General features: G+C 38.9%; 1 protein-coding gene across 10 annotated transcripts in view; it reads left to right on the plus strand.

Moving 5' to 3' along the window:
* The window catches only part of RFX3 (regulatory factor X3), a 439,811-nt gene that overhangs the window by 372,217 nt on the left and 42,009 nt on the right, over window positions 1–25,585 (plus strand). For all 10 annotated transcript variants that reach the window (XM_057305525.1, XM_057305524.1, XM_048218289.2 and 7 more), the window contains 6 exons: window positions 10,579–10,700; window positions 12,452–12,564; window positions 17,004–17,119; window positions 17,555–17,709; window positions 21,723–21,820; window positions 24,804–24,953. In XM_057305525.1, coding sequence (XP_057161508.1) covers window positions 10,579–10,700; window positions 12,452–12,564; window positions 17,004–17,119; window positions 17,555–17,709; window positions 21,723–21,820; window positions 24,804–24,953 — 754 coding nt within the window. The remainder of the gene's footprint in view (window positions 1–10,578; window positions 10,701–12,451; window positions 12,565–17,003; window positions 17,120–17,554; window positions 17,710–21,722; window positions 21,821–24,803; window positions 24,954–25,585) is intronic.

Consider the following 25,585-nt stretch of genomic DNA (forward strand, 5'->3'; position numbering starts at 1 on the left):
CCAGAGAAGACACAGTCTCTAACTCTGAGGAGTTCAGCAATCAGAAGGGGAGGCCCGGGAAACCTTTTTCATAAGTAATGCAGTGTGAGAAGTGCTGAAGTAAAGCTTTGATCCAGGAACTACTGAAATACAGAGGAATTTTCAGCTAACCCCAAGAGAATTGGGAGGCGTTTGAGGGGAACTCAGAGGGATCAGGAAAGAGGAGCATCAGGCAGAGGGACCCAGGCAAACAAGAGCACCAGGGGGATATAAAGTCCAGGATGTCCTTGGTAAGTACTGTGTGATTCGGTGAGGCTGACCCGGCGGGAGCAGAAGGTGGAGTCATTGAGCAGGAGATGAGATTTAAAACGTAATTTGGATCGTAGCTTAGGGGACTCGATTGTATATGCAGATAATAAATTTGTTCTTTGTACGGAACATAGCTTTGAAGCTGTGGTAACGCTATGGAGCAAAACAATGGAACTTGTACATTTTTTTTGTTTTGTTTTTTGAGAGATGACTTATTGGGGACAAGACTATATTTCATGGGAGCAGACTGGAGGTAAAGATGCTTGTTAAGTAGTTTAACGTGATCATAATTTTTGGCTCTAGTGTTCCAGACTCAAGAGTCCATTCAGGATTAGCTATTAAATGGTTATCTCAAGGGTTTTAGATTTTTTATTCACATGTTCTCGACCTTACTTTTTAAATTGCTAATTTCTGGGGTTTTTTGAGATATAGTCAGTAAAATGTATTAAAAGGTCCTGGAAAAATACAATAAAATAAATCGTAGGACAGTTCCTTATATGGAGATGGAGTTTCTGTGAATTGCAATAAATTATTCTTGTCTTGGGTTACGATTATCTTGTCCATCTGTTAGCGGTGACACTTAGAGCCTTTAGTTTCTGGTGTGTTCTCTGCACTCATGTATCGCGGCACTGCACGGTGGAGCGGATGGTGAGGTCGAGACCAAAGCAAAGTTTGATTCAAAAATAACATATATTCGAACTTAAAAATGAACAAAAACTTGACAAATTGCACCTAAGATAGCTGAAGCTTGCCTCTCCCTGTGATTTACCTGCAAAGAATCTCATGGAGATGGAAACCTTCAGGGGGCATTCTTTGTTTTAAAAAAAAAAAAAAAAAAAAAAATGCCTGGGGTAGGGAGACAAGACCTGGGACTTAGAAAGTTCCTTATGAAACAGATTCCAGAGCTCTAAAGGTTAACGAGCCATGAACACTCTGCCCTCTCAGTCTAGTTGTAATAGCTTTTAGAATCAGATGTAATGTGGATGTATTTAAGAAGGGATATAAAATTCTCAGTGATGCTAATAAATTGTACCAACTTTAGTTCCTTATAGTGTTTGCTTTCTTGTGAAATAAGAATGTGAAAGACCAAAGAAGTATAGTTGACCCTTGAGCAACAGGGAATTAGGGGCACTGATTCCCCCACATAGTCCAAAATCTGGGGTATAACTTCTGACTCCCCGAAAAACTTAACTACTAATAGCTTAATGTTGACCAGGAGCCGTACCGATAATATAAAGGCGATTAACACACATTTTGTATGTTGTATTCTCGACAAGTAGACAAGAATACAGTGTATTCTTAGAATAAAGTAAGCTAGGAAAAAATGTTACTAAAAAAATCGTCAAGAAAATGCATTTACAGTATTGTATCTATTGAAAACAATTCTGTGTGTAAGTGGATCTGCGCAGTTGAGGCGTGTTGTTCAAGGCCAGTGGTACTGAAATTTTCTTTGTTTTTTGTTCGTTTGTTTCTTTGTTTTTAATGATAGAAGTTTTGGATTATGGACAGTTGCTCTTGGAATGGTGTCTTGCTAACTGACTGCCGTGTTACTGTTGTCGACCTCACAGACCCCTCGTTGGGATTAGCAGGATGCAGGGAGGTTTCTGTTTTATCTCTGAAGGATTCTACCAACTGGCCACATTAATAGGCCTTCAGTGAAGCCAATTATCCCATTGTGCAGAAGCACTTGGCAGAAGAGGGAGAGTTTCTCTCCCTAAGTCTCGATGTCAGGGTTAAGAGTATTTGTTGAAAAACCATGGAAAAAAGAAAAGTATTGTATCATTTGTCTTATGGCTTATAAGACTCAAATGAGTCTATTGAATATATTAAATTTCACATAAGAAGAGCCTGCCATTCTTGTTAAAATATAAGTGACATGTGAAAGGTTTAAAATATTTTATAGCAGCTACTTGTAGTTAATATTTTAGAATATTCAAATAGTCTCAACGCTCAGAGCATTAGTGCATGTATCTACAAGTGCACATCTTCCGTGGTATAAAGTTACATGTTTTATGTGTTCTTATGGAATGAAAACTCAAGTATATGCAGTGATCATTTGATTAAATAGAAGTGAAGTTTTGGAGCTCAATTTGTACGTTTTTTGTGAAGTTTGGAATCGTAGTAGTTGGAGAAGTACTGATGATTGTTGTTCGTATAACTTTAACTTTTAGAAACCCTTTATGTTTGGTATCTCATTTGAAGATTTGATGGGGTAGTAGAGGAAACTCCCACTTGTCTACAAATCCGATTCCCAGCAACACCACCACGAGTCTGGAAATAAATGGAAACAGCTTCTGATTGAAAAAACAGCTGTCACAGAGTCCGTAGTTTAGCTTAATTGACAAGATGAAGCCATCCTCAAGCCATGTACCTAAACTAAAAGAGCAGATTAGAGCCCACTTGATTCGTAGGCAATCATGAGATAGACACAGCTGGCAAGAGGAAATGTAACTGACAAGTTGACAAGGGTCTTCTGGTTGCTTTCGGGTTAATTGACACAGAAGTGTGTGCACATGCAGTGGAGGGACAGGTAGACCCAGGTACTCCCGTAGTTTTGAGTATCATTAGTCAGCGACTGGAATCTAGTCTAACACAGTGTAATAACTTTGGCTTATTGATGACATCATGGGTGATCGAAAAGAGGTAAAGTATCCTGGGTAAGAATGCAGGAGAATGTGTAATCATTTGTTTTAGTTTTTTTTTTTTAATATCTTCTATTGAAAATATTTCATATGAAAATAACTTCAGCACTTAAATGTCATCTTCGGTTTCAAGGAAATTCACTCATAGATAATTTGCTTGCCCTAATTTGGACAATAAATAAATTAGGTTATTATAGAACAAAAAGGAGATCAGGACTTCTCAGGTCTACAAACCAAATAAAAATGTTTGCTGCAGTTTATTTTTAATATTTAACAGAAGCACCTAGAGAGTGTCGGCATACATATTTGAGTTATTCTTCCAAATCCTTGTAGCAAAGGTGGTGGAATGAAGCCAAGTGCTTTTGACAGTGTGCTGGGCTGTGTTTGATCTCAGTGGCCGTTCTCAAAATATTAAGGTGCATTTTTCGTTCCTTCAACAAACACGTAACTGCCAGCAGTTGCATACAGAATATTGTCCATCACATCTAAAAGAGATACCACAGAATCATAGACTGTTACAGCTGGAAGGAAGAGATCCCCCAGTCCAGTGCATCCTCTTGATGAGAAAACTGAAGTCCATCAGGGTAGAAACTTATCCAACAATCATATAGCAACCAAGACAAGAACCCAGTCCTCTTGTCTTTGTTCTCACAAGAATGCCCCCTTTAAAGAGGGAAGATAACCCAAACAGAAACATACATGTGATAAATTTGTGCACATGAAATAAAATGAAAAATCACACTTCAGTGAGTGTGTCCCAACTGGTGAGGACAGGTGTCACCTCTGATTCTGTGAAAGAAGGACTGAGAGGAGGGAAACTGGCCAGTTGGAAAGAAGATGGCACGACAAGGCTGCTTTTGCTTTGCTGTAGACAGATATGGAAGCACGCGTGTTCCTAAGGAGTGAGGGAGAACACGAGCCCTTGGCATTAGAACACCTTCCCTAAGGGGCGCCCGAGTGGCTCAGCTGGTTGAGCGTCTGACTCTTGGTTTCGGCTCCGGTCATGATCTCGGGGTCATGAGATCGAGCCCCACGTGGGGCTCCACGCTTGGTGGGGAGTCTGTTTGAGATTCTCCCTCTCCCTCTGCACTTCCCCCCAGTCATGTTCATTCTCTCTTTCTCTCTCTCAAATAAATAAATAAATCTTTTAAGAGAAAAACACAAAAAAAGAACTTCCTTAATATAGACTTCCCAGGCTAGTGGAAGGCACCCTATATTTAAGATTGGGAAATAGGGACGTGAGGATAGGCTGGTCTGGCATTTCTGCAGTGTGTGTGAATAAACTTCTCAGAACCTTGGTTTCTCCATCTGCAAAGTGGACATTCATAGTAGACTACCTCACAGATTGTTCTGAAGTTCAGGTGGAAAAAAAGTTTATAAAGGTTTTGTTTTTGTTTTAAATAATTGGGAACATTCAAGTCTTAGGTAAATTATTATTATTAATACTATTATTTCTACGTAATCTAGAGTACAATTATTTCTTTAAGAATAAGGCCATTTCAGAGAAGAATGAATCCTAGCAATTGGGCAACTTTTGACTTCCATTTCTTTATATCTCCAAGGCAAGTGGTTTTCAGCTTTGATGATGTTAATAGTTTATTCTCCTTTCCTGGAACATGAATCCCTGGGGGTCATTGGAGAGCTTCTAGGGCCAGTAGGTTGCTCTTAGGCGGCGCAGGCTGGCTGGCGTCCTCGTGAGAAGATGATCATGTGCCTGCGCCTTTGGCTTCTGGAAACAAGGAATCTTGGCACCCAAGGATCTAATGTTCACTGTGCCACTGCAGTGGTCCCCGATGTAAAGATAGTTTCCACTGAAGATCAGAGAATCAAAATTAATCACGATTCAGTAACTATGAACTATAGTAATTCGTGTAAAGTTTGTTAATGGTAACAGTCACCACTTACCCTCTTGATAAACATTTATTGAACATTTTAAATGTCTTTCAGTAAACACTTTCTATGCAAGATCTCTTTTGGCAATTACATGGGCTGTTTACTGATAAGGAAATGGAGGCCCATTTAATTTTGCTGTATGCGAGAAACTCACTAATTTGTTTTTCCTTAGAGCCCCAGGTTCTCTTTGTGGTTGTTGCCCTCTTGGCATCAGGTGGAGTCAGGTGGTTATTTTCCAAAGAAGGAGGGGGGCGCATCCCTGTAGAATCAGTTTAACAGGAAAGGCCAGCTCTAGATCAAAGAAGTGTCGTGTGTATTTGTAGCAAGACTACACCAGTTCGACACATGAATCCCAAGTTGCCTTTGTGATGGGGACCCCTTGAAGAAATTCATGAGAATAGCGTCTGGCTCTTTCAACATTACATCCTCAGCCCCAAGCACATTGTCAGCACTCAGTAAATATTTGTTAAGTGAATGAATGATCTTTTATTTCAGCAAACGACCTCCTCCTTTCCCTGCCTCTCCCACATTTTCTAAAACTGCTGCAATGAATACAGCAACCCCCCCTGAATTTAATTTTTCCCTCCTCTCCTCGCCCAATTATAGATGTAGAGCTAATGAAGAGACAAGTACTTCAAGAGCCACCAACAAGGCTTGAAAAGACAGAGTAACTGTCATTAACCAGCAGGGTTGATGTTGGAAGTCATTTCGACACAGACATATTTAGTGTGACATCAAGGAGTCAGTTTGCATTCTGAAACAAAGGCGCTCCCAGCATTCCGTATTTTCCTCTCATCTGTTCATACTTTACCTGGCTTCAGACCTCAAGTCATCTCAAGATTTTCTGGGACAGTTGTTCCAAAGAGAATCTCAAGATTCCAATAGAAAATTTTAGCCTCTTGTCCCGATTCGGAGCTCAACATTTAGATTGGCTCATGCAGATCAAATGGTTGGGTACTTTCTAGAATTATAAAGACTCGGTTGGCCCATGCAGTTGAGATGTTGCGTTTTGCCTGTGAATTTTTCACCTGCTTCAAGAGGGACTTTTCCCAATGTTTCATTTAGTCCGTTGAAAATTGTAATACTGCTAAATATAATAAATATAACAGAGTAAATATAGGCCATTCTTTGCCTCTCGTTGGATTCCTTCAGTGTCTGTACATGTGATTATTGACAGAATTAGATATTATTTTACAGTAGAGTTCCAGCTGTCCAAGTTCTAAATAACAGCTATGACTAACCCCATGGGGGAAGATTCCTAACAATTTTCCATGTTTTCTGTGTTAGTGACAGGTTTCATGCATACACTCCGCTATTAAAGCATTAGACTTTCTTTGATTTCTTAATCATTAACAACTTTAGCTTTGATTGCCCATGGAGCTGCAAGCTGTTAAAATGATCATTTGCCTCTTACTAATTTGGAAACCAAGAGCTGTTTCCTCATTTGATGAAGCACAGGTCTTTCTCAGAGCATGTACAACTCAGGAGCACTAAGAATCTGCTGTCAGAAAACATCATCTGAAAGTATTGAATTTGTAAAATAAATGGGGTGAAGAGAGAAGATACTCTTAAATACTAAAAAGTTCAGTTTTTATAAAGGATTCAACAAGAAACTTTTCAGTAGGAAGTGTCTCTGGTTTTTACAATTCAGTGTTTATTTATTTTTATTTATAATAATATTTTTTATTATGTTAGTCACCATACAGTACATCTCTGGTTTTTGATGTAAAGTTCGATGATTCATTAGTTGCGTATAACACTCAGTGCACCATGCAATACGTGCCCTCCTTACTACCCATCACCGGTCTATCCCATTCCCCCACCCCCCCGAAGCCCTCAGTTTGTTTCTCAGAGTCCATAGTCTCTCATGCTTCATCCTCCCTTCCGATTACCCCCCTTTCTTTTTCCCTTTCTTCCCCTACCAATCTTCCTAGTTCTTATGTTCCATAGATGAGAGAAATCCTATGATAATTGTCTTTCTCTGCTTGACTTATTTCGCTTAGTGTTTAAATGGTACTTTATGAAGAAGGCAGAGAGGCAGGAAGTCGGAAAGCTGTGTATCAATGCCAAAACGTCAGTTGAAATTCCACCAGGGTTAACATAATGTTGAATACTCATGTGAGTCAATAGAATGTATGAAACATCCTGGAAAAATTTTGTTTATGCACGGCCTTTTCGAAACCAGGCCTCTGCTGTGCTTTCCCCATAGTAAATGCTCAATAAATATTTGTTAAATCGATTTGATAGTTGTTACGATCAATTGGTGGTAGGATAAAATGAAATATATTCCCTTGAGCATTCATTCATTCATTCATTCATTAGCCACTCAGTGATATTTATTTAGATTCTAAATGTAGTTTATTGGGAACAAATTAAAAATTAAGGACTTAGTTTATAAAAAATGACTTTTCTCTGATGTGATGGTTTTACTTGTACAACATTGACCTAAAGGAACTTATTTTGGGCCAAGAGGCTCCCACAGGCTAGTTCTGGGCAGGCTACTCAAGAAATATCTGGGAGGCTCGTTAAGGTAGTCAATTCCTAAGCCCCACGTTAAAGATTTTGCTGGGTAGGTCTAGGGTGAGCTAGCATTTGAGCTTTCTGAAAAGCTACCCAGATACTGATACACATTTAGGTTTCAGGACCTAATGTATAATGATATCATCTTTAACTGTTTCTTCCAAGAAGAATAAGTTACCACAGATATTCAGCCTATTTTTAATGTGGCTCTCCTTGACTTCCTGTTAAACTTTCTCCTCAGGGAAGACTCAACCCTGAGGTGATGGTAGTGATAGGATGTTTTCCTTAGACAGAGTGTCAGGAAAATGAACATCCAGCTTTCCTCTGTCCAGTGTTTCTGATTTCTAGGGCTTCTAAGTGCCAATCCCATGTCAGGCAATACACTGAAGATATGCCACTACGTGACTTGTTACTTGAGACAAAACCGGAAATGCAAAAATCAGCATTACTGGGGAGCTCTGTCAGAGGCTTACAGGAATACTAACTACTCTTGTATATGAGTCATATTCCTGCCCTTCCTGATATCGTTATGGCCCACACCGCTCCCAGACTTGGACCCCCACCTTTCTCTAAGGAGACAGTGGTCCTACTGACAAGGCAACCAAAGTGTATCCATTCAGTCCACTGTTCACCTTTCTACTCTTATGGTTAGAATAAATCCTCTCATTTCTCGGTTCTGACTGAATTTTCTTTTTTTTTTTCCCTGTTACCTTTCTTATATAAGATTTGTTCTGGAGTACTGACTGACCTGCATGGTTTCTCCAGAATTTACCAATTTCCTTTTTATCTACAAGCTAATCTTGATGTATTTTCCATCTCCTGTATAATATAGTGTACCTCTAATCAGCGCTTCCCACTCAATATCCTTATTATGAATCATACATTAATTATAATGTGCTCTGATTTTGAGTGCTTATTAAAAATATCATATTTCTTTCCCTTAGGAATTTCCTCTGTCTTCATCTTTCTGAAGAAGCAGATAATTTTGCTTGCGGGCTACAGGCTTGATAAGTACTGTGTGCGAGTAGCTTGTGGCACAGCATCTGTCCTCTGAAAACTTACACTCTGAAAGGAATATCCGTCATTTCCTCTTATGGTTAAATTTTACTTGTCCTTGACATTTCTGCCTATGAAGCACGTGTGGTATACTAGATGCTGTGCAGGACAAAGGAAGCTTGATAAAGCATAGCCGGGCAAAGTCTCATAATTACTTTCTAATCCCATATTAAAATTCAGTAGAATTGAAGTCTATAGGAAATCTTTCCATTTTCCCTACTGCAGTGTAAATAATTCACATCCTTTTAACCATTTCCGTGTACTAACTCCACAAATCCCAAACTCCATTAAGTTAAATGAAGAAATATGTTTAAACAATTTCAGCCTGTTCTGTTAGTGGTAGAAAATTTCATAGCTGATAAAAGGGGGCTAAAATCAAATGAAGCCTGGAATGGACCGATGAGGGTGAGGAACTTCCCCAAGGATAAAGTCATTCAAGTCTTCCAGAACAGAATGGTTGGCAACTGCTTCCCCTCATGACTACTCAAAGTACTTGACTCACCGAGTCTTTTTTTTGCCTCTCTGGGATGATTCTTTAAGGAGGAAAAAAATTTAAAGATTCAATTTTTCATAAATGACACTTCTAGCACAGAATAGTACTAACCCTTCTGTCATCGCTTGGTATGGCCCCAGTGGAAAATTCAGATTTTTTTTTTCCCCATTAAATAAAAAGAAAGGTTTGAGTTGTTCAGTGTCATTAGAAAATAACAATCCACATTTGGGTGGCACGGAGCTATCACAAAGATGATAACACAGATGAAGTGTGTTGCCCTCTTTTCCCACCCTGTTTACTTTCTGACCTTATGTTTGCTTTTCGTAGTTCTCTGTGAGATCCTGTCACAGAAGCAATGAATGTAAATGCCATTACGAGGACAGGCCGTTTTTCTTGGACGTTTTGTTTATTTAAGTTCTAATGAATAACATTCAAGATGGCGTCATTTCCGAATGCAACCTGTGCCTTAGTTTGCACGATGTCTCACCAGGTCCATTCATTTCCTATCTGCCGTCAGAGTGAAGGTGCCTTTGGGTGTGCCCTGTTCATGTATCGGGGACATTGTTATTCATAGTAATTTCATATCAGTGATGCAGTTGACTTATGGTATTAATGTTAGAGTCAAGCGTCTGGGTGTAGAGAATATTAGGTGGTCTTGTTTACAAATATAATGAGAAATGGGGGAAAATGGGACAATAAACATACAGTGAATGCTATCTCTAGGTACTAAGCTTATTGTAGATTTTAATCTTTTCTTATGTTCATCTTTTTTCCCCTAAATTTCTAACATGAAGGAAAATAAATGAAATCTTAGAAAAAGAAGAATTTATAGTTGCTGCTTATTTCCTATTTTGTATTCGCTCATCTTAGGAGACTTGCCCAGGCCTTTTTTTCATATGTGCTGTTTCTCTCCCAAGCAGCCTTTCCTTCTCGCCCATGCTGCTGAAGCCTGTTTTCTCTGTCTTAGCAGGAAAGTTCATTAATTTGTATGATTAGGACCTAAAGTTAAATGCATGACTGTAGTGGACTTTGATCCTTTTTATTTTTTAAATTTGGTAACCTAGGTTTGTAGGTGGATTCTTGCATGTATTTTGCTGCAAGCTGATGCACACGGTCTTTGTATTTGCAGACAAGGTTAGGGATCCACAGAGATGACTGTGTTGAGATGCATGGGAGGCTTTAGGAAATATGAAAAAGAGTAGGGTAGAATTTGTAGGCTGAATCATGTACGAGAGGTATTAATCAGTCGAAAGCCACTCATTACCATTGCTCAGTCCCCAGCTCCTAGATCTTATTTCAGATTCAAGTCCCAATGTATTTAAAATGTTTTCCCTTCATCCACTGGCCATTAAAAGTTATGTTCACACTGCGTGTTATCACAGGGATCTTTGTCACCGCTATCCAAAGAAATACCTCGTAACTCTTTTGTTCTTAGACAAATTTCTGAATTTTCAAAAATTGGTCCCCTTCCCAAATCCCTCTCCCCTTTTTCTTTTCACAATTGAAAAAATTTCTTCATCCTAACTTTATGAGACTGTTAGGGAAAAAAAAATCCTCCAACTATCAGGAAACATTATAGAAAATAGAGTAAAATCAGATGCCTCGGGAGTTTTGTGTAGTGCAAGAAAACAGGGAATAATTTGATTTGTTTGTTTGTTTGTTTGTTTTCCCATCTAATATTTTTAGGTACAAGCCTATGCAGAAGGTGGATGGGGTTGCAGATGGTTTCACAGGAAGTGGTCAACAGACCGGCACATCTGTTGAGCAAACTGTAATAGCCCAAAGTCAACATCATCAACAGTTTTTAGGTATGTTAAGGTGTAATGTATAGTCTAGTTGCTATTAGGACATTGAAAACCAGAGAACAATAGTAGTGTTTTCTCCAAGTGCTATGTCCGTTACAGGTGTGAACTAACGGTAAGATGTGTGTGTGTGTGCTGAAACTCTGCATTTCATGGGAGAGTTCTAGACCGTTTCTACTGCCTCACGTTCACTAAATCTTCTTTCAAAAAATCTCAAGTTGTGTAGGACTTCTAAATGCATCGGAATTAAAGGCTCATAGCTATGAAGTTGTCTTGCGGAATTTGAATTAATTGGGCTTCCGTGATCAAAGTTATGTTGTCTTTACTTTGAGCAGTAAACTTCAGGTGCCCACAAGAACTCTCATTTCCTGTGTATAAAGTTGCAAATGCGTAGTCTCAGGTTAGAAAAAGAGAAATTCCTATAAACTTTAAAAAAAAAGTAAGTCATTCTTTTAAAGTGATCCTGTATATCCTATTTTTGTAATTTTGTAGATGGTACACATGTTGCTTGTCATTTTAGAGAGTGAGGAAGTGGAACTTGAACATTCTGCATATTCTGGTCATAGCTACCGGTGCAAAAAATGGCACCGTAATGGACAGCTCTTCTAGCGATAAACCCGTGTCGCTTCCTTACAACAGACCGAGATAAATAGAAGCTCTCAAAGAGTGCGCCTGTGTATGCGTTGTGTGTGTGTATTTGTCTATGTGCACTTTCTGACAAACAACTAAAAAGGACTCTCAGGTCACAGAAGCTACTGAAGTTGAACGCACGACGGCAGCATCTCCCACCCTGGAGTCCTCACGTAGACTCTTTAGAGCCTCGAGCTCTCAACAAGGATTTTAATTTTTTTGTTTTGTGTTTTTATTTCAATTCGAATCTATAAAGAAATAATAAAAGCCTATTCTGGGCTATCTAGAAGAGGAGAATAAATACTGTTCTGCGGTTTTAGTTTTCACATTTGTATTTGAATTTGTGATAAAGCAGGCATCAAAGTGTATTGCGTTGATTGTCCAGAGCTCATGAGAAAAGAACAGGGAGAGACTTACTATGGAAATTACATAAGTTATGTAATTCATCCCAAGGGAAGGCTAAATGATGTCCCAGTGCTCTGGGTGGAGGAAAGTTCCACAGCTCGTTTGCATACAGAGGACTAATGGGGGAACCAGCCACCAGGCAGTACATGTTGGTATAGGCCTGCCAAACTCAAAAGACCTGGGCCGCAGCAATCAATACCATATTCATGTTGCAAGAGGTAATTTAGTTATAGGACAGCAGCCTCATCCGTCATATCAAATTCATGTTGTTACGTTTAATGTGATTTTTGTAGTTTTATTTGGGTTCATTCCGTAGCCTTGGTTTACGATGATATGCGAGGTATGAGCATAACGAGTGTGAAGCTAGGTTTATTTTTTTATGTTTTAAAGTCACATAATAATAAAAATAACTTAAATTGATACTGGCCAGCTCGAGATATTTTCCTTTTAATAGGGGCCCTATGTTGAGAGACATCATGGTTTGTTACTTCCAGTATAATTGTTCCTCCACAATTTTTTAGTTCTTCCTCTATTCTTTTGTACTAATGATGTTGCTACATTTTGTTTGAAAAATACTACTATGAAAAGTTCTTAATCATTGGACCTCTGGCCTTTACATTTTTTTCCTTTCTTAGTCTATCTTAAATTTCCCCTCATTAATCTGTAATTGGCACAATCTACAATGTTTTTTTTTTTTTTCTGTTGTGTTGTCATGGCAACAGATGCATCTCGAGCACTTCCAGAGTTTGGAGAAGTTGAAATCTCTTCTCTGCCAGATGGTACTACCTTTGAGGATATCAAGTCACTGCAGAGTCTTTATCGAGAGCACTGTGAGGTAAGTTTTTTCAAACACAGTAGGAATGCATGCTAAGTTTTGCCAGACAACTTGCTAAGACAAAATAATCCAACTTATTCCAAGAGGACAGGGGAAGTTAGTTCACATATCTTTGAACACTCAGAAGTTCATCGTTCTTCTTGCCTCAGACTGAAGATACGAGGGATGTGGGAAAGGGAGAACACATTTTACTGCCCATCTTCTTAGCATCTCCTAATCTGAATCCTTTGATATGGCAATTCCACTTATAGGTACATACCCTAGAAAATCCGTAATACGGGTTAAGACATGACCTGTACAAGCGAACTTGTTGCATAATTGTTTTTAGTGCAAAAGATTGGTTTTAGCTTCCACATCTAAAAGGGAATTGAGTAAATAAAACACGGTCCAGTCTCTAGAGTGGAATACTATGCAGCCATTAAAAAGAACAGACCCCTCTAGACATACTCATGTGTAAAAAGTTCCAGGATTTATTTTTAAGGGAAAAGCAAGATGTGAAATAGCGTGTATCGTATACTATCATTTGAGTGAAAAGGAACGTGTATACAAATCTCTCCAGGAGAAGGAACAAAATGTTAGTGTGTTAATGGTGGCTGCCTTTGTGAAGGTAACTGGATGACTGGGAGTTGGCAGAAGAGAATTAATTGTTCGATATCTCTTTTAACCTTTTGAATTTTACACCGTAACTATGTATTTCTATCAAAAATATTTTCTGAGGGGTGCCTTTCTGGGTCAGAAGAGCATGCGACTCATGACCTCGGGTCATGAATTCAAGCCCCTTGTTGCGTGTGGAGATTACATTAATAAATACATAAGCTTTAAAAAAGAGGAAAAAGATGTGTTCTAGAAATGTTTAATGAAGCATTTTAGATGTTCCTTCCAGGGATTATTGAGGCTCTAGTTTTGTTTTGTTTTTGTGGTTAAAGTTTCTCTTGGTATTTTCCATCCCTGCTTGTACTCCTTTTTCTGAGTATTCCCCACCAGAATTGGCTCATTGTCTCCAGGAGGTGAACTCTCTCCAAGCAAGCGTTTTAATATACCTGCAGCTCACCTGGCAGAAAGGGCATAACGGATTGCAATAAGAATTTTCTTAAGTGCCTCTCCTTTTGAAAGAGGAGTCTATTGAGAATTTAAGTAGCTTTATTCCAGGACTATTTGTGATCTGCTTAGGAGTAAAAGATATTCCTTGGGGTTTCATGGGCAGTCGTCCTGACTGCTGACAATGCAGTATGCAGTGCGAAGTCTCAGCTCATAGCATTCACAGATTTTTTTCCCACTCCAGAAATACAAACTGCTTGAGTGAATCTGAGTGCTTGTCAAGGGTGCTGGATTATTAACAACCAAGGGCAAGTTCTGTCTTTAACAAACCATGTACCAAAATTGTTTTTCAACATGTCCTGCTGGTTTGTTTCCAACATTTCTTGGAATGATGAAAGACCCTTAATACTCGTCTCTCTTTGATTACTGTGCTTCTCCCAACATTAGAGAATTTCTGGATGAGCCTCACGTATCTCGGAAAAAAGTCTTTCTTTGTACATGGATATCATGTATATTCAATAAAGATTTATATAAAGATTCTCTAAGCAATTTCTCATTCCTCTGTGTTCAGGTGAATCTTGCTTTAAGCAAACCAACCTACGCAGATATAATTTGGGTTTAAGTTTCTTTTATTTGTTAAAAATATAAATAGGAGCAGGGTTTATTTATATTACTAAAGAAAGTCCAGTAAGCTTCTTCTCAGTGGAGAACTCCACTAATAAGATGAAAGATGAAAATATCTTTTGGATTACAAAAATTTCATTAGCATACCAACATTCAGGAATAGTCTCTATGAAGAGATAGGGACGTGTATGGTAATCAGTCTGTGTGGGAAATGGCAGTCCACAGAGACCATAGAATGATCTGCACTTATTTCCGAATTACCAGCACTCATGCCATCTCTTGTGAGGCATGAAAAAGAAATTCCAATTATGTGAAAAAGAAGAATTTCAATTATTTTTTTCATCTCCAGCTTCCAAACTTTTGAAGTACAGGTTGTTAAGTCTCATATCCCGTCCTGTAAATAGTCACTTGCCCTAAGCCAGTACAATAAGGATTATTTAAAAATACATTTGCCTATATATTTTAGTCTGAACATATTTGAAAGTAGGTGGACAAATGGTAAAATGTTTTATTCATTTGTAAAAATGTCTCAAGTGAGGCTGATGTGAATGTCCTTTTCAAAAGAATTATTTGAGATTATTTAATTTGGAGAGATACCGAATGTAAGATGCACCGAATTCTTTCCTTGCCTTATTTTTTTCATATTCTGTACAGTTTATGTTTTTAAGAAAGATTAATCTACCTGTTTTGCCTATTTTTTGGAATTCTCACAATTCGCTTATCAAAGCTGTTTTATAAGTATCACTAGTTTTTTTATGGAAGGCACAAGTAGAATTTTCTACACAAGTTGCTGCAACAGTAATTGGTTTTATTTTTTAAAAAGCTTAGCTTTCTTATAGCAGTCTCAGAGATAGAGATATGTAGGTATTATATATGATATTAATAGTTGTTTTAGTGATAGATATCTCTTGGAATGTGCCTAAGGTACAATTGAGAAAGCAATATAATAATTTGCCTTGGGGCGCCTGGGTGGCATAGTCAGTTGAGTGCCCAACTCTTGGTTTTGGCTCAGGTCGTGATCTCAGGGTCGTGAGGATCCAGCCTGGGGTCGCCTCCGTGCTCAGCACAGAGTCTGCTCAAGTTTCTCTCTCACTCTGCCTCCACCCCTCCCTGTGCTCGCTCAGTCATGCTCTGGCTCTCTGGCTCTCTGGCTCTCTCTCAAAATAAATAAATAAATCTTGGGGAAAAAAATAATAATTTGCCCCTTGAGAACATTTTTGCCTGGGAGTTGGGACATCTGGCTGCCTGTTACTTTCCAGGCTTACACTTGCATCTTTCTTGTTCCTAATATCAAAGGGTGAGAAGTGTGTTCATTAACGTGCTGCAAACATATTCTGCTTAACGTTTGAATTGGTCTCAGAGTGTGTGTATAGAAGACCAGTTGTTGGGGCGCCTGGGTGGCACAGCTGTTAAGCGTCTGCCTTCGGCTCAGGGCGTGATCCCAGCGTTCTGGGATCGAGCCCCACATCAGGCTCCTCCGCTGGGAGCCTGCTTCTTCCTCTCCCACTCCCCCTGCTTGTGTTCCCTCTCTCGCTGGCTGTCTCTATCTCTGTCAAATAAATAAATAAAATCTTTAAAAAAAAAAAAAAAAAAGACCAGTTGTTCTCTGTAACATACAGAGGGTCAGAGACCTGCATGGGTTTCACAGACTCTAGAATTAGGAAGGTATAGTTTCCTCTTTTTGCCTCAAATGCCCAGATTGACTCTCTTGATTGCCCCCAGTGTTCTCCTTGCTTCTAGGAATTTTGTAGATCTTGCTCGGCTGTTTTACCTGTCCTCGTTCTCAGTGCTGACGACACCAAGCACATTATGCTGATGACTTCTGTCTTTTATGCTCAAAATAATCACAGAATCACATGTTCTTTGCCCAAACAAGTTATTCTTTGGTTTTGTGACTGCTTTTATCTGAAGGCGAATTTATAAACTAATTGCGATGGCAGGGTGAAATTAAATATGATCATCAAAATTTAATGAAGGGGGCAAATTTTAGCATCGTCAAAAAAAAAAAATGTCTTTGATGCAGCTGGGAAATGGTTCTAGGAGATAAAATGGAGGAGGAGGAGATGAGGGCCCTGCCCCCAAGGTTAGAAGAGGCGATAGTCTTAAAGCTGCTCTCTAAAGGGAAGGAGCAGAGGTAGGATTGAAGCGAAGACATGGCTTGACCAAAGAGGTGCCCTTTTTCTGCCCAGATGGATGCTGTCCTCTGAAGGCCAGCCCCATTGTGGTTCCTGCCCCAGCCTCTGGTTTCCTGGGAACATTCTGGAATCATGGTCAGCCCCAGGACAGGTTCATGTAGCCTTGACTCTTGTCTGCCCTGCATGAGCAGCTCCACACCCTTTATTTCTGCCCTCTTTGATGGCCGTGGGCTCACCTGGCCCTGGGGGCTGTGTCCTGTTGGGTCTAAGAATGCGAAGACTGGCCTGGCCGCAGTCGTGGTGGCAGAAAGAAGCAGTGTGGGAAGGAGTGGAAGAAAAGTAAGAGAAGACAATGGAGAGCAAGGGAAGTAAGCGAGAGAAAAGAGAGGGGTAACGCAAGGAGATGAGGCCATCACGCGAGGAATACACATCACCCTGTCAGTCTCTCCAGTTATGTTCTCCCTGCCTAAGCGCTTTGGTTTACCCACTTCCATCGGCAAATCGTGCTCCAGTTTCACCGTCCAACTTATGCCTGCCCCCCAGGCGTCCTCACCATTTCCATCCCGATGGGTGACGCGCTCCTCACACATCCCCCTCAGGAGCATGGTAGGGTAACACTGATGACCGTTTTGTTTTTTTAAGGCAATATTGGACGTTGTTGTGAATCTTCAGTTTAGCCTGATAGAAAAACTGTGGCAAACATTCTGGCGCTATTCTCCCTCGACTCCGACCGACGGCACTACCATCACTGAATCAAGGTCAGAATCAATATGCTTTTCCAATTCATTTTCATGGCTGAGTAGATGTCAGAGCTAATAAATTAGAGATATGTATACCAGTTGTGAACCTTACCTGATAACATTAAATGACTAGATTGAAGTGAACCACAAACTGCTCTCTTGAGGTTTCAGGGTGTGTGTTGTAGCTCCCATTTTTATTGATTTGGGGGACTGTGGTAGAGCTGTTTCATCCTCATGGAATGAGTGTCATATCTACCTTTCATACCGTCAGAAAGTATTAACGTGCGTAGGCAGCTCTGGGGGCGTGTTGTATATCCAGCCGTATGGTGCCAGTGCAATGGTGGTATAGTTCTAACCTCAGTGATATTTGATAAACTAAAACTATTTTTAAAGTCCATTTTCTTTTTTATCCTCATTTGCCATCTATTCATTTGCTACATTTATTCACACCAGCAATCTGAGTGAAATAGAAAGTCGACTTCCGAAAGCAAAGCTGATAACTCTGTGCAAACATGAGTCTATCCTGAAATGGATGTGTAACTGTGACCATGGGATGTACCAGGCTTTGGTGGAGATTCTCATCCCCGACGTGCTTAGACCTATTCCTAGTAAGTTAAATGCAGACAAGTACGGATGCTTTTGTTCTCATACATTCCACCCAAGTAGTTGGGGAAAGTGACGTTGCAATCTAGGGTGATTCTAATCTCATTTAGATTTGCCAATAAAAACAAAAACAAAAACAAAAACCATGCAACACAAGAGTATTCATGAAAGCAGCCTAGAGCAAAACTGTAGGGAACGGGGAAAAGAAAGGATCTGTTCTCCAAGTGTTCGTTTTGTTTTCAATAGAAGAGGCAACCTATAGGTGTGACAGCCCCAATAACTAATTGCAAGAACACTCCCAGTCCAGCCAACCTTGTAAAGATTATTCTACCCAAGGACACAGTTTCCTTCACAAAGCTGAAAGTTTTTGAAATCTGTAATTGCTAGACTAGCCTCTTTCATGGTTGCTTTTGATTTGAAATGAATTTATCTTGGGTTCCACTGAAGTTGAATTCCTATATAAAAGCATTGACTTTGTCCCGTCTATCATGTCGAGAACTACAAATGCAGTTTCCATTAACAGGAATGGTTAACTGGCATTGTGAGCAAAAAATCTATATATATAACTACACGAGCATTGTATTCCCACCGCGAAGCAAATAGGAATTACATAGATAAGTCAGATGACTTTTTTTCAGTGATGGTGTTTATTAAACTACCTTGTAGCCAACAAAGCTGTTTTCTGCAAGTGTCAATATAAATGCTACTGTGGATGCTTGTGTCTGAGGTGGTCGAAGGGATGTTAGCCAACATCTTTATGAGCACATACTAGTGACCTTAACTTTTCAAGAACTGGGACAGAATTTCCACTCCGCAGTGACATTAATAAGGTGGAAGCTGTCTCGCAGCTCATGAACTTGGCAACCATGTACTTCAAGCACACCGTTTACAGGTGATTTATGCTAAATCATAACAAAATATGAAGGAGGGAGTTAGTAGAAGAAAAGGTGAAGATACCAGCATTTGTATGTTTATACTTTCTTTTTTCTCAATATGATAAACAACAGTGGAAGATATGAGTGCTTTCATATGTTTCCCACCATCTTGAAATCTATTTAGACACCCATTTACATATAATATCAATGAACACACGTACATGTCTCTAGAAATAAGTTTTAAAAAAAGAAGAAGAAATCTGTCACTGACTCCCATTTTTATAAATTGCTAATATTTTCCACTCTCTCTGCACCACGTTTCCTGACTTGACGATTGATTAAAAGTGATGTTGTCATGGAAAATTTCTGTGTAAATTCTCTACCGATTTATGTTCCAGAGTCTCGATTTTCCTTGTTTTTGTCTTGCTCCCTGTGCTCTGAGTGATAATCTCTAGAGATTTTTAAGAGAAGTTGCATAGGGCTGACTCCTTAGCCTGTGATATCTTTGCCCACCCCCCCCCCCCACCGCCCGCCAAGTACCGTTTCTCTCATGAGATACAAGAAGAGATGTCGGTGAGCTCTTTGTTGTTTGAGGAAAATCAACAACATCAACATTCATTAAACAATTCTGAAGTCTTTTGCTTCTGTTAGCAACACAGGACTTGTAAAGTCAACAGTTCCCTAACCTACATCCTGTATCCATTTTAGCTGACTCTCAGCCTCATAATTTTAAGTGCACGATACACTTGACTTTTTTTTTTTCTAATTTTGATTCAGAAACCAATTTATTCTGTCAAGAAGTCTGTCTACGTTCAGCAGACAACTCAACTCCAGGAATTTTCAGATGACCATAATTTTATAGCTTCTGTGAAATTACAAGGGACATTAATGTGCTAGCCTACAAAGTACATTTGGAAATCTAATTCTGATTCTATAACAAGACCTAACAAAACAAAGCTTAAAATACGGCTTAAATAGCTATCTTCTGATCGTGTGCATTTTAATATTAATCACAAGCAGGTTGAGACAAGTCAGCTGTGGAACAGTTTTAAATTTTAAACCATCCATTCATGAGAGAAAGTTGTCAGAGTCAATCTGCACAATTTGATCTGACACGAATCCCTATAGAGAGAGCAAACTTAATTTTATTTTTAAAAATTATATTTTCCTGGCTACTAGTACTTCACTCTACCATTTACTGTCCAGATGGGATTCCTTTTTTTAGCCAAAAAAAAGTCTGCATATCACACTAATTTGAAGTCAGCTTGAAGCTACTATAGTCTAAAATACATTTATCTGAAAATGAAAAACAGTTAAGTGTAAGAATTGTATAAGAACTCAACTGGTAACGCTTATGTACGATTATGAGTACACGTAAAGGTGGCCCCAAATGTCACTTAGTACAAGAAAGTAAAAACTTACAGTCATTTGACATTAAAAAAATCTTTTTATCTTACAATCTTCCTAGCATCAAATTTGTTTAGATAAAACAAGACCCATACTAAATATTTTTTTAAAGTAACTTCTCTTAGTTCTTGTTTTTTTTTATTCAGATCAAATAATTATTATATATTAATAGTAGAAAACATGCAAAATACAGATAGCCACGCTGAATTTTAAACAAAATATTCCTGAGTTTCGAAAAGGGTCGTTAAATTTTTTTTTCACTGTTTTTCATTTCCATTCATGCCTGCCCTCCATGGTTCTAGTACATAAGACAGCAGAAAAATATTTTTCTTTCTTTTTTTCTTTTTTGGCTCAAGTAGGAAGCTTTGGAAATTTCACAAGATTAGTTCTCAAGAAATTTCCAACTCAGTGTTTCCAGTAGATGATTGTCATGGTTAAGAGTCGATATTTCTTACGTGTTTTTCCTAATCAAAATTTAGTCATTTCAACCTCTCTTCTGTCATTTGACCAGTTAAAGAAATGATTAAAAAAGCAGTTGTTTTCATGATTGAGTTAGTAAAATTTATATCTTTCACAAGCAACTTGAGCAAGCTAATTATTTCTAACCCTGCTTTACCAAAAGTAAGAGAGAAGCATGTCAGACTCTTTTGAGCACAGGAAGAAAAACCACGAAATTTAATCCCAGCATCAACATTAATATTCTTGAGCGCTTTGGAGGAAAACGTAACTTCCGTATTTCTTATAGGAGACTCCAAATTATACTGCCTACCACATTAGAGGGAACCCACAGAGCTTAACTTCACGTCGTGGGTGTTTCAAACACTTATCTATTAAATGTCTGAAACTGCTCCCTACACTGTGGAGCCTTGGGTACAGATGACGTAAAATACTGTTGACTGAATTACTTGTTGAACAAGTGAAGAATTCTCTTTTTATTATACAGCCCTCTCAGGAAGCAGGTCCCTTCTTGGAAAATAGTTGTAGTCATTCCTGATAACTGTTGATGCTTCTAGGCATTTGATGACCACCATAAAAGCTACTCTCGTGGGACCTAGTCCCCTTCCAGATCTTAACAGATAGGTGAAGAATATGGAATGGACTATTTTAGGAATATCTTCAGAATATTGGTCTATGGGACAGCAGTTTTATCACATGATCTTTTATCTCTACCTACCAAGTGAAACAGAATAGTTGTCCAAAATTTTCAAGTCAGGCAATTTTAATTTTTACCTTATTTTCAACAAGAGTAAGAGATAGCTATTCTAATTAATATGTTCTAGCATGAATAGATGTGTAGAGAAAGGGAGAAAGCTTTGCATTGTTTTCTTTTTAACTAAAGAAAGGAAAATAGATTTAGAGCTTGAAAAATCAAGATGAAAAATTTATAAAGAAAATACTTAGCCCTTGAGGAAAAGAGTGTTGTAGAAAATTCCATAAGTATATTCACAACTGGTATATGTTGCTATAAGCAAAAATGTTTGAATGTTTTCATTTCCCAACAAAGTGTCATAAATACCTGGGAAAAAAACAACTTTAAAAGAAAAAGAAAAGCCCAAAATACAATTCTTGGATGCTTTCAAAGTTAGGAATTATGTTAAAGAAAAGTCTCATCAATGAGGACAGTATAAGATCTGTGCTATTTCAGATGTCATGTACTCATGTTTTCTCTTCTTCTGGAATAAAGATTAATGTTCTTTGGTGGCTTTTTCGTTCTGCTTTTATTCTTCAACATTTAGGTGCCTTGACCCAAGCCATTCGAAATTTTGCAAAAAGCCTTGAAGGTTGGCTTTCCAATGCCATGAACAATATCCCACAGAGAATGATACAAACCAAGGTAAGCTTGTATGTGTTTGCTTTCTCTTCTGTGTTTAGGAAACTGTTCTGAGCTGTGAATTTTAGATCTGTCCTATTAAATGGTATCATGTACAATATTGGTATCAGAATATATTGAGCTTTCCAAACCAATTTTTTTATTTGTGCTTTGTAACCATGTAATCAAGGACTTCCACAAGAGATATTGTTTGATAATGCTCCTTTCTAAGAAACTAGAGAAGCATTTTATGTGTGGTGTATTTATAAGCCCTTTTCCAGAGTATATATTTCAGATTGCTTAATTTCAAAAATTAAAAAGAATAGCCCAGAATGTTCAAATAGTTTCCACTTGAGGGAGTTTTAGATTTTTTTTAAGTCCTGAATTATCCTCATTATAACGTGAAACGATCATGTAAATTAATATTCTTTTGATTTTCAGTATTTTTTTTTTAAACACTGGAGAACGCTTTTGTGAATCAAGGAATCATTTCTTAAAGTGAGCAATTATCTCATAATTGATCCGTGTTTATCAGGAATGTAGATTGTTTAGCTACAGATATGAATTGTGATCTCCACTTTGTCCCCTACTCCCCTTGTTACTTTAGGTTGATCTGTGAATGTATCCTATGGCAAGATTGGGCTGATTCTGTCTAAACTTTGTACCAAAAATTACATTCCTGGGTTTTTCTCAATGACTATGTCCACTGTCAGGCTTCAGCCATACACCTTGTCTTTCAATTTGGGGGCTCAGTTGATAGATTGAAGTTCTTGTAGCTGACAAGTCTCTGGGGACACAAGTCGCTCCCAGTTCCTTCTGCTTTGACTTAAGATTTGCAGTAACACCTTCCAAAACATACAGAAACAAATGAACAAAAAAATAAAACCTACATAAGGACCATTTCGTTGATACACCCACCTTAGATCATAGCTCTAGAGCTATGCTGTCAATGCAGTAAGGAAAGCCACGTTGGCTATTTAAATTTGAATTTGAAATTAAAATTAAATTAAAATTTTAGTTCTGTAGCCACACTAGCTAGCTATGTTTCAAGTATACCATAGCTCCATGTGGCCAGTGGCTGCCATATTTGGCAGCACATACACAGAGCATGACCATCATTGCAGAAAGTTCTAGAGTGCCACATTGAGGTGGGCAAAGAAAGGAGGTCCTGTTTGATTATGATGGTTATAGGAATGCTTTCCAATTTGCGAAGTCAGTCATATTTGCCTTAGTACCTCAGCTGAAAGCACCTTCCTTCCCAGTATGATCGAAGTGAATGTAGTAGCAAGCTAACTGCAATTTGGCCAACTTCATCGGTCCCCAGAGTTGATTTGGGTGACCTACCTTGGGGGACGGTGTCTTCTGCTTTGCTTTTGTCACTGATGTGCAGCCTATTTTCAGCTGAGTACTCAATCAATGAAAATAATCTACCCCGACAGAGGAAAGAGCCTAATTAGGTTATGACCGGCCCTTTGCTATCAGACATATCCCCCCACCATAATGTAGTTTCTGTGTAACCTTGAGCCAGCACCTTAACCCCTTTAAGTCATGATGTATGTCTCAGGTGATGGCTATGAGGATTCAGGTAATATATGTGGGGCACTGAACATGGTGTCTGGTACATATATGTACTCAGTTAATATAAACTACAGAAGTGGAAAAAAAGTGTAAGACTTCTGCCAAGTTCCACATAAGTCCTGAAAAATCTTGCTGTTAAGACAGAGCATCCTTTGACCTGTGAACACCCTGTACAGGACTGTTGAATCAGCTGCGTCTTACATACCCATCGTGATTTAATGGCATGCCATAGATTCCTATAAATATGTTAAAATGCTCATTAGATTTACTGTGTATGTGACAGATTTCCGTGAGATGATGAGATTTAGATATTTACCTAGACTTTTTTTTTTTTAATATTATCTTTGCCATCTTTCAATGTAACCTGTTTCATGGAGGGTCTCAGCAGGTTGTAAATGGTATATCTAAAGGGAGCATAATTGAAAAAAACTTAAGAAGGTTCTATTCCCAAAGATGTGAGCAGAGTTAAGAAAACCCGGAGGAACGGTAAAGTACCCTGGGACTAGCCGCAGTGGGGAGACATGAGTCCCTAGATCTGAAGGGGAAAGAGGGAAAAACTGTGGCATTAGGAGATCATCTCCTTCCCTCAAGGACTGTGGCCTCAGTCCAGGAAAGTAAGCTTTGCCCAGACAGGAAGAGAGCAGAGTTTGTAGGGGAATAAATACTTTGAACACTCTTTTTTCCCCATCCTCTGTCTTCTCCCACTGCCTATCATTGGCCAAACCCCACTGGAAGCCAGGATGTAAGGAAGTGGTTAACGTAGTCCCTTCAGGGTGTTTTCCTGGGCAGAGCAGCATGGAAAGGATGGGAAGTAGATGTTGAGGAGCAAATGGGGAAATCCTGGATGGCTCTTGTACCTAAATTCGCGGCGTGAAGAGCAGTTCTTGTTGCTGATGTCTGATAAGTTTATTGACTATGTATTTGCTAACACTAATGCCTCCTATAAAATAAACGCAATGAGTGAACCTGAGTGACAGTGCTCTGAAGAGTAAATGTATTTTTTTTCCATTTAAAAAAAATGAGATAATACAATTTGGTTTCCCAAATAAAAAGAAAAAAAAAATTGTATTCACTGAGTTTGTGTCAACTGTCCTACAGAGAGTAAAAAAGGAATGAAAATCAACATTTTTCCTGCTTCCCTAGACAAAGTCATTTCTTGCAAGACTGGTTTAATTAATGCGGCACTTAGATGTCGAAGAACATGGGAGTTTGTTTTAGTCTTGACCTCTACCTACTCAAAAGGAGAATAATACTTGGTTTTGAGATTTAAATGCTATCATTTACAAGTAAGCTCTCATACAAAATGAATTCGAAATAAGTATCAGAGAGAAGCATTGAAAATTTGGCAAGGGAATAAAGATTTGAAGATTGCAGTGGTTTCATTTACTAGAGACGAAAGCTACCCAGTTTTGATGGGATTTCTTTCCAGGTCGCCGCTGTAAGTGCCTTTGCCCAGACTCTGCGAAGATACACGTCGCTCAATCACCTGGCCCAGGCAGCTCGTGCAGTGCTCCAGAACACTTCCCAGATCAACCAGATGCTCAATGACCTCAACCGTGTCGACTTTGCCAATGTCCAGGTACTCCACTTTCTTTCAAAATGTGTTTTATAAGGAAAGACATCCCATTTTTTCTTGTTCATGAGGATCATCCTATTTCTTTCCTAAGTTTCATTGGTGCACAGACAGCATCTATGTTCCTATGTCCTGAAAGTGGGGAGTCTGACTCAGTTGGGACTTTACTGCTCCTTTGTTTCGTGGTTAAAGTCCGCTAAGATGTATTGTACTCAACGCGACATATGTCCGCGGGGTTTGCTAGTTAATGGAGTCGGGACAGTCACAGTCATGGAAGTTGGGTAGGCAAGAGATTAAACTCTTCCATCTGCTAGCTCGCGATCTTGGACAAGTTGCTTAACTGCTCTGGGTTTTCCTTTTCTCACCTTGTAACACCTATCTTAGATTGTTGTTGACATATTGAGTAAGACATAAAGCCCTTTGCACTGTAACACACAAAAGATAGATGTTTTTAATAGTGCCCCACCTGGGTGGCTCAGTCGGTTAAGCATCTGCCTTCAGCTCAGGTCATGATCTCAAAGCCCTGAGATCGAGCCCCACATTGGGCTCCTTGCTCAGGGGAGAGTCTGCTTCTCCCTCTCCCTCTGACCCCCCTCCCTGCTTGGGCTCTCTCTCTCTCTCTGTCTCAAATAAATAAA

Source organism: Ursus arctos, unplaced genomic scaffold, assembly GCF_023065955.2.
Source record: "Ursus arctos isolate Adak ecotype North America unplaced genomic scaffold, UrsArc2.0 scaffold_33, whole genome shotgun sequence".
Classification (NCBI taxonomy): Eukaryota; Metazoa; Chordata; class Mammalia; order Carnivora; family Ursidae; genus Ursus; species Ursus arctos.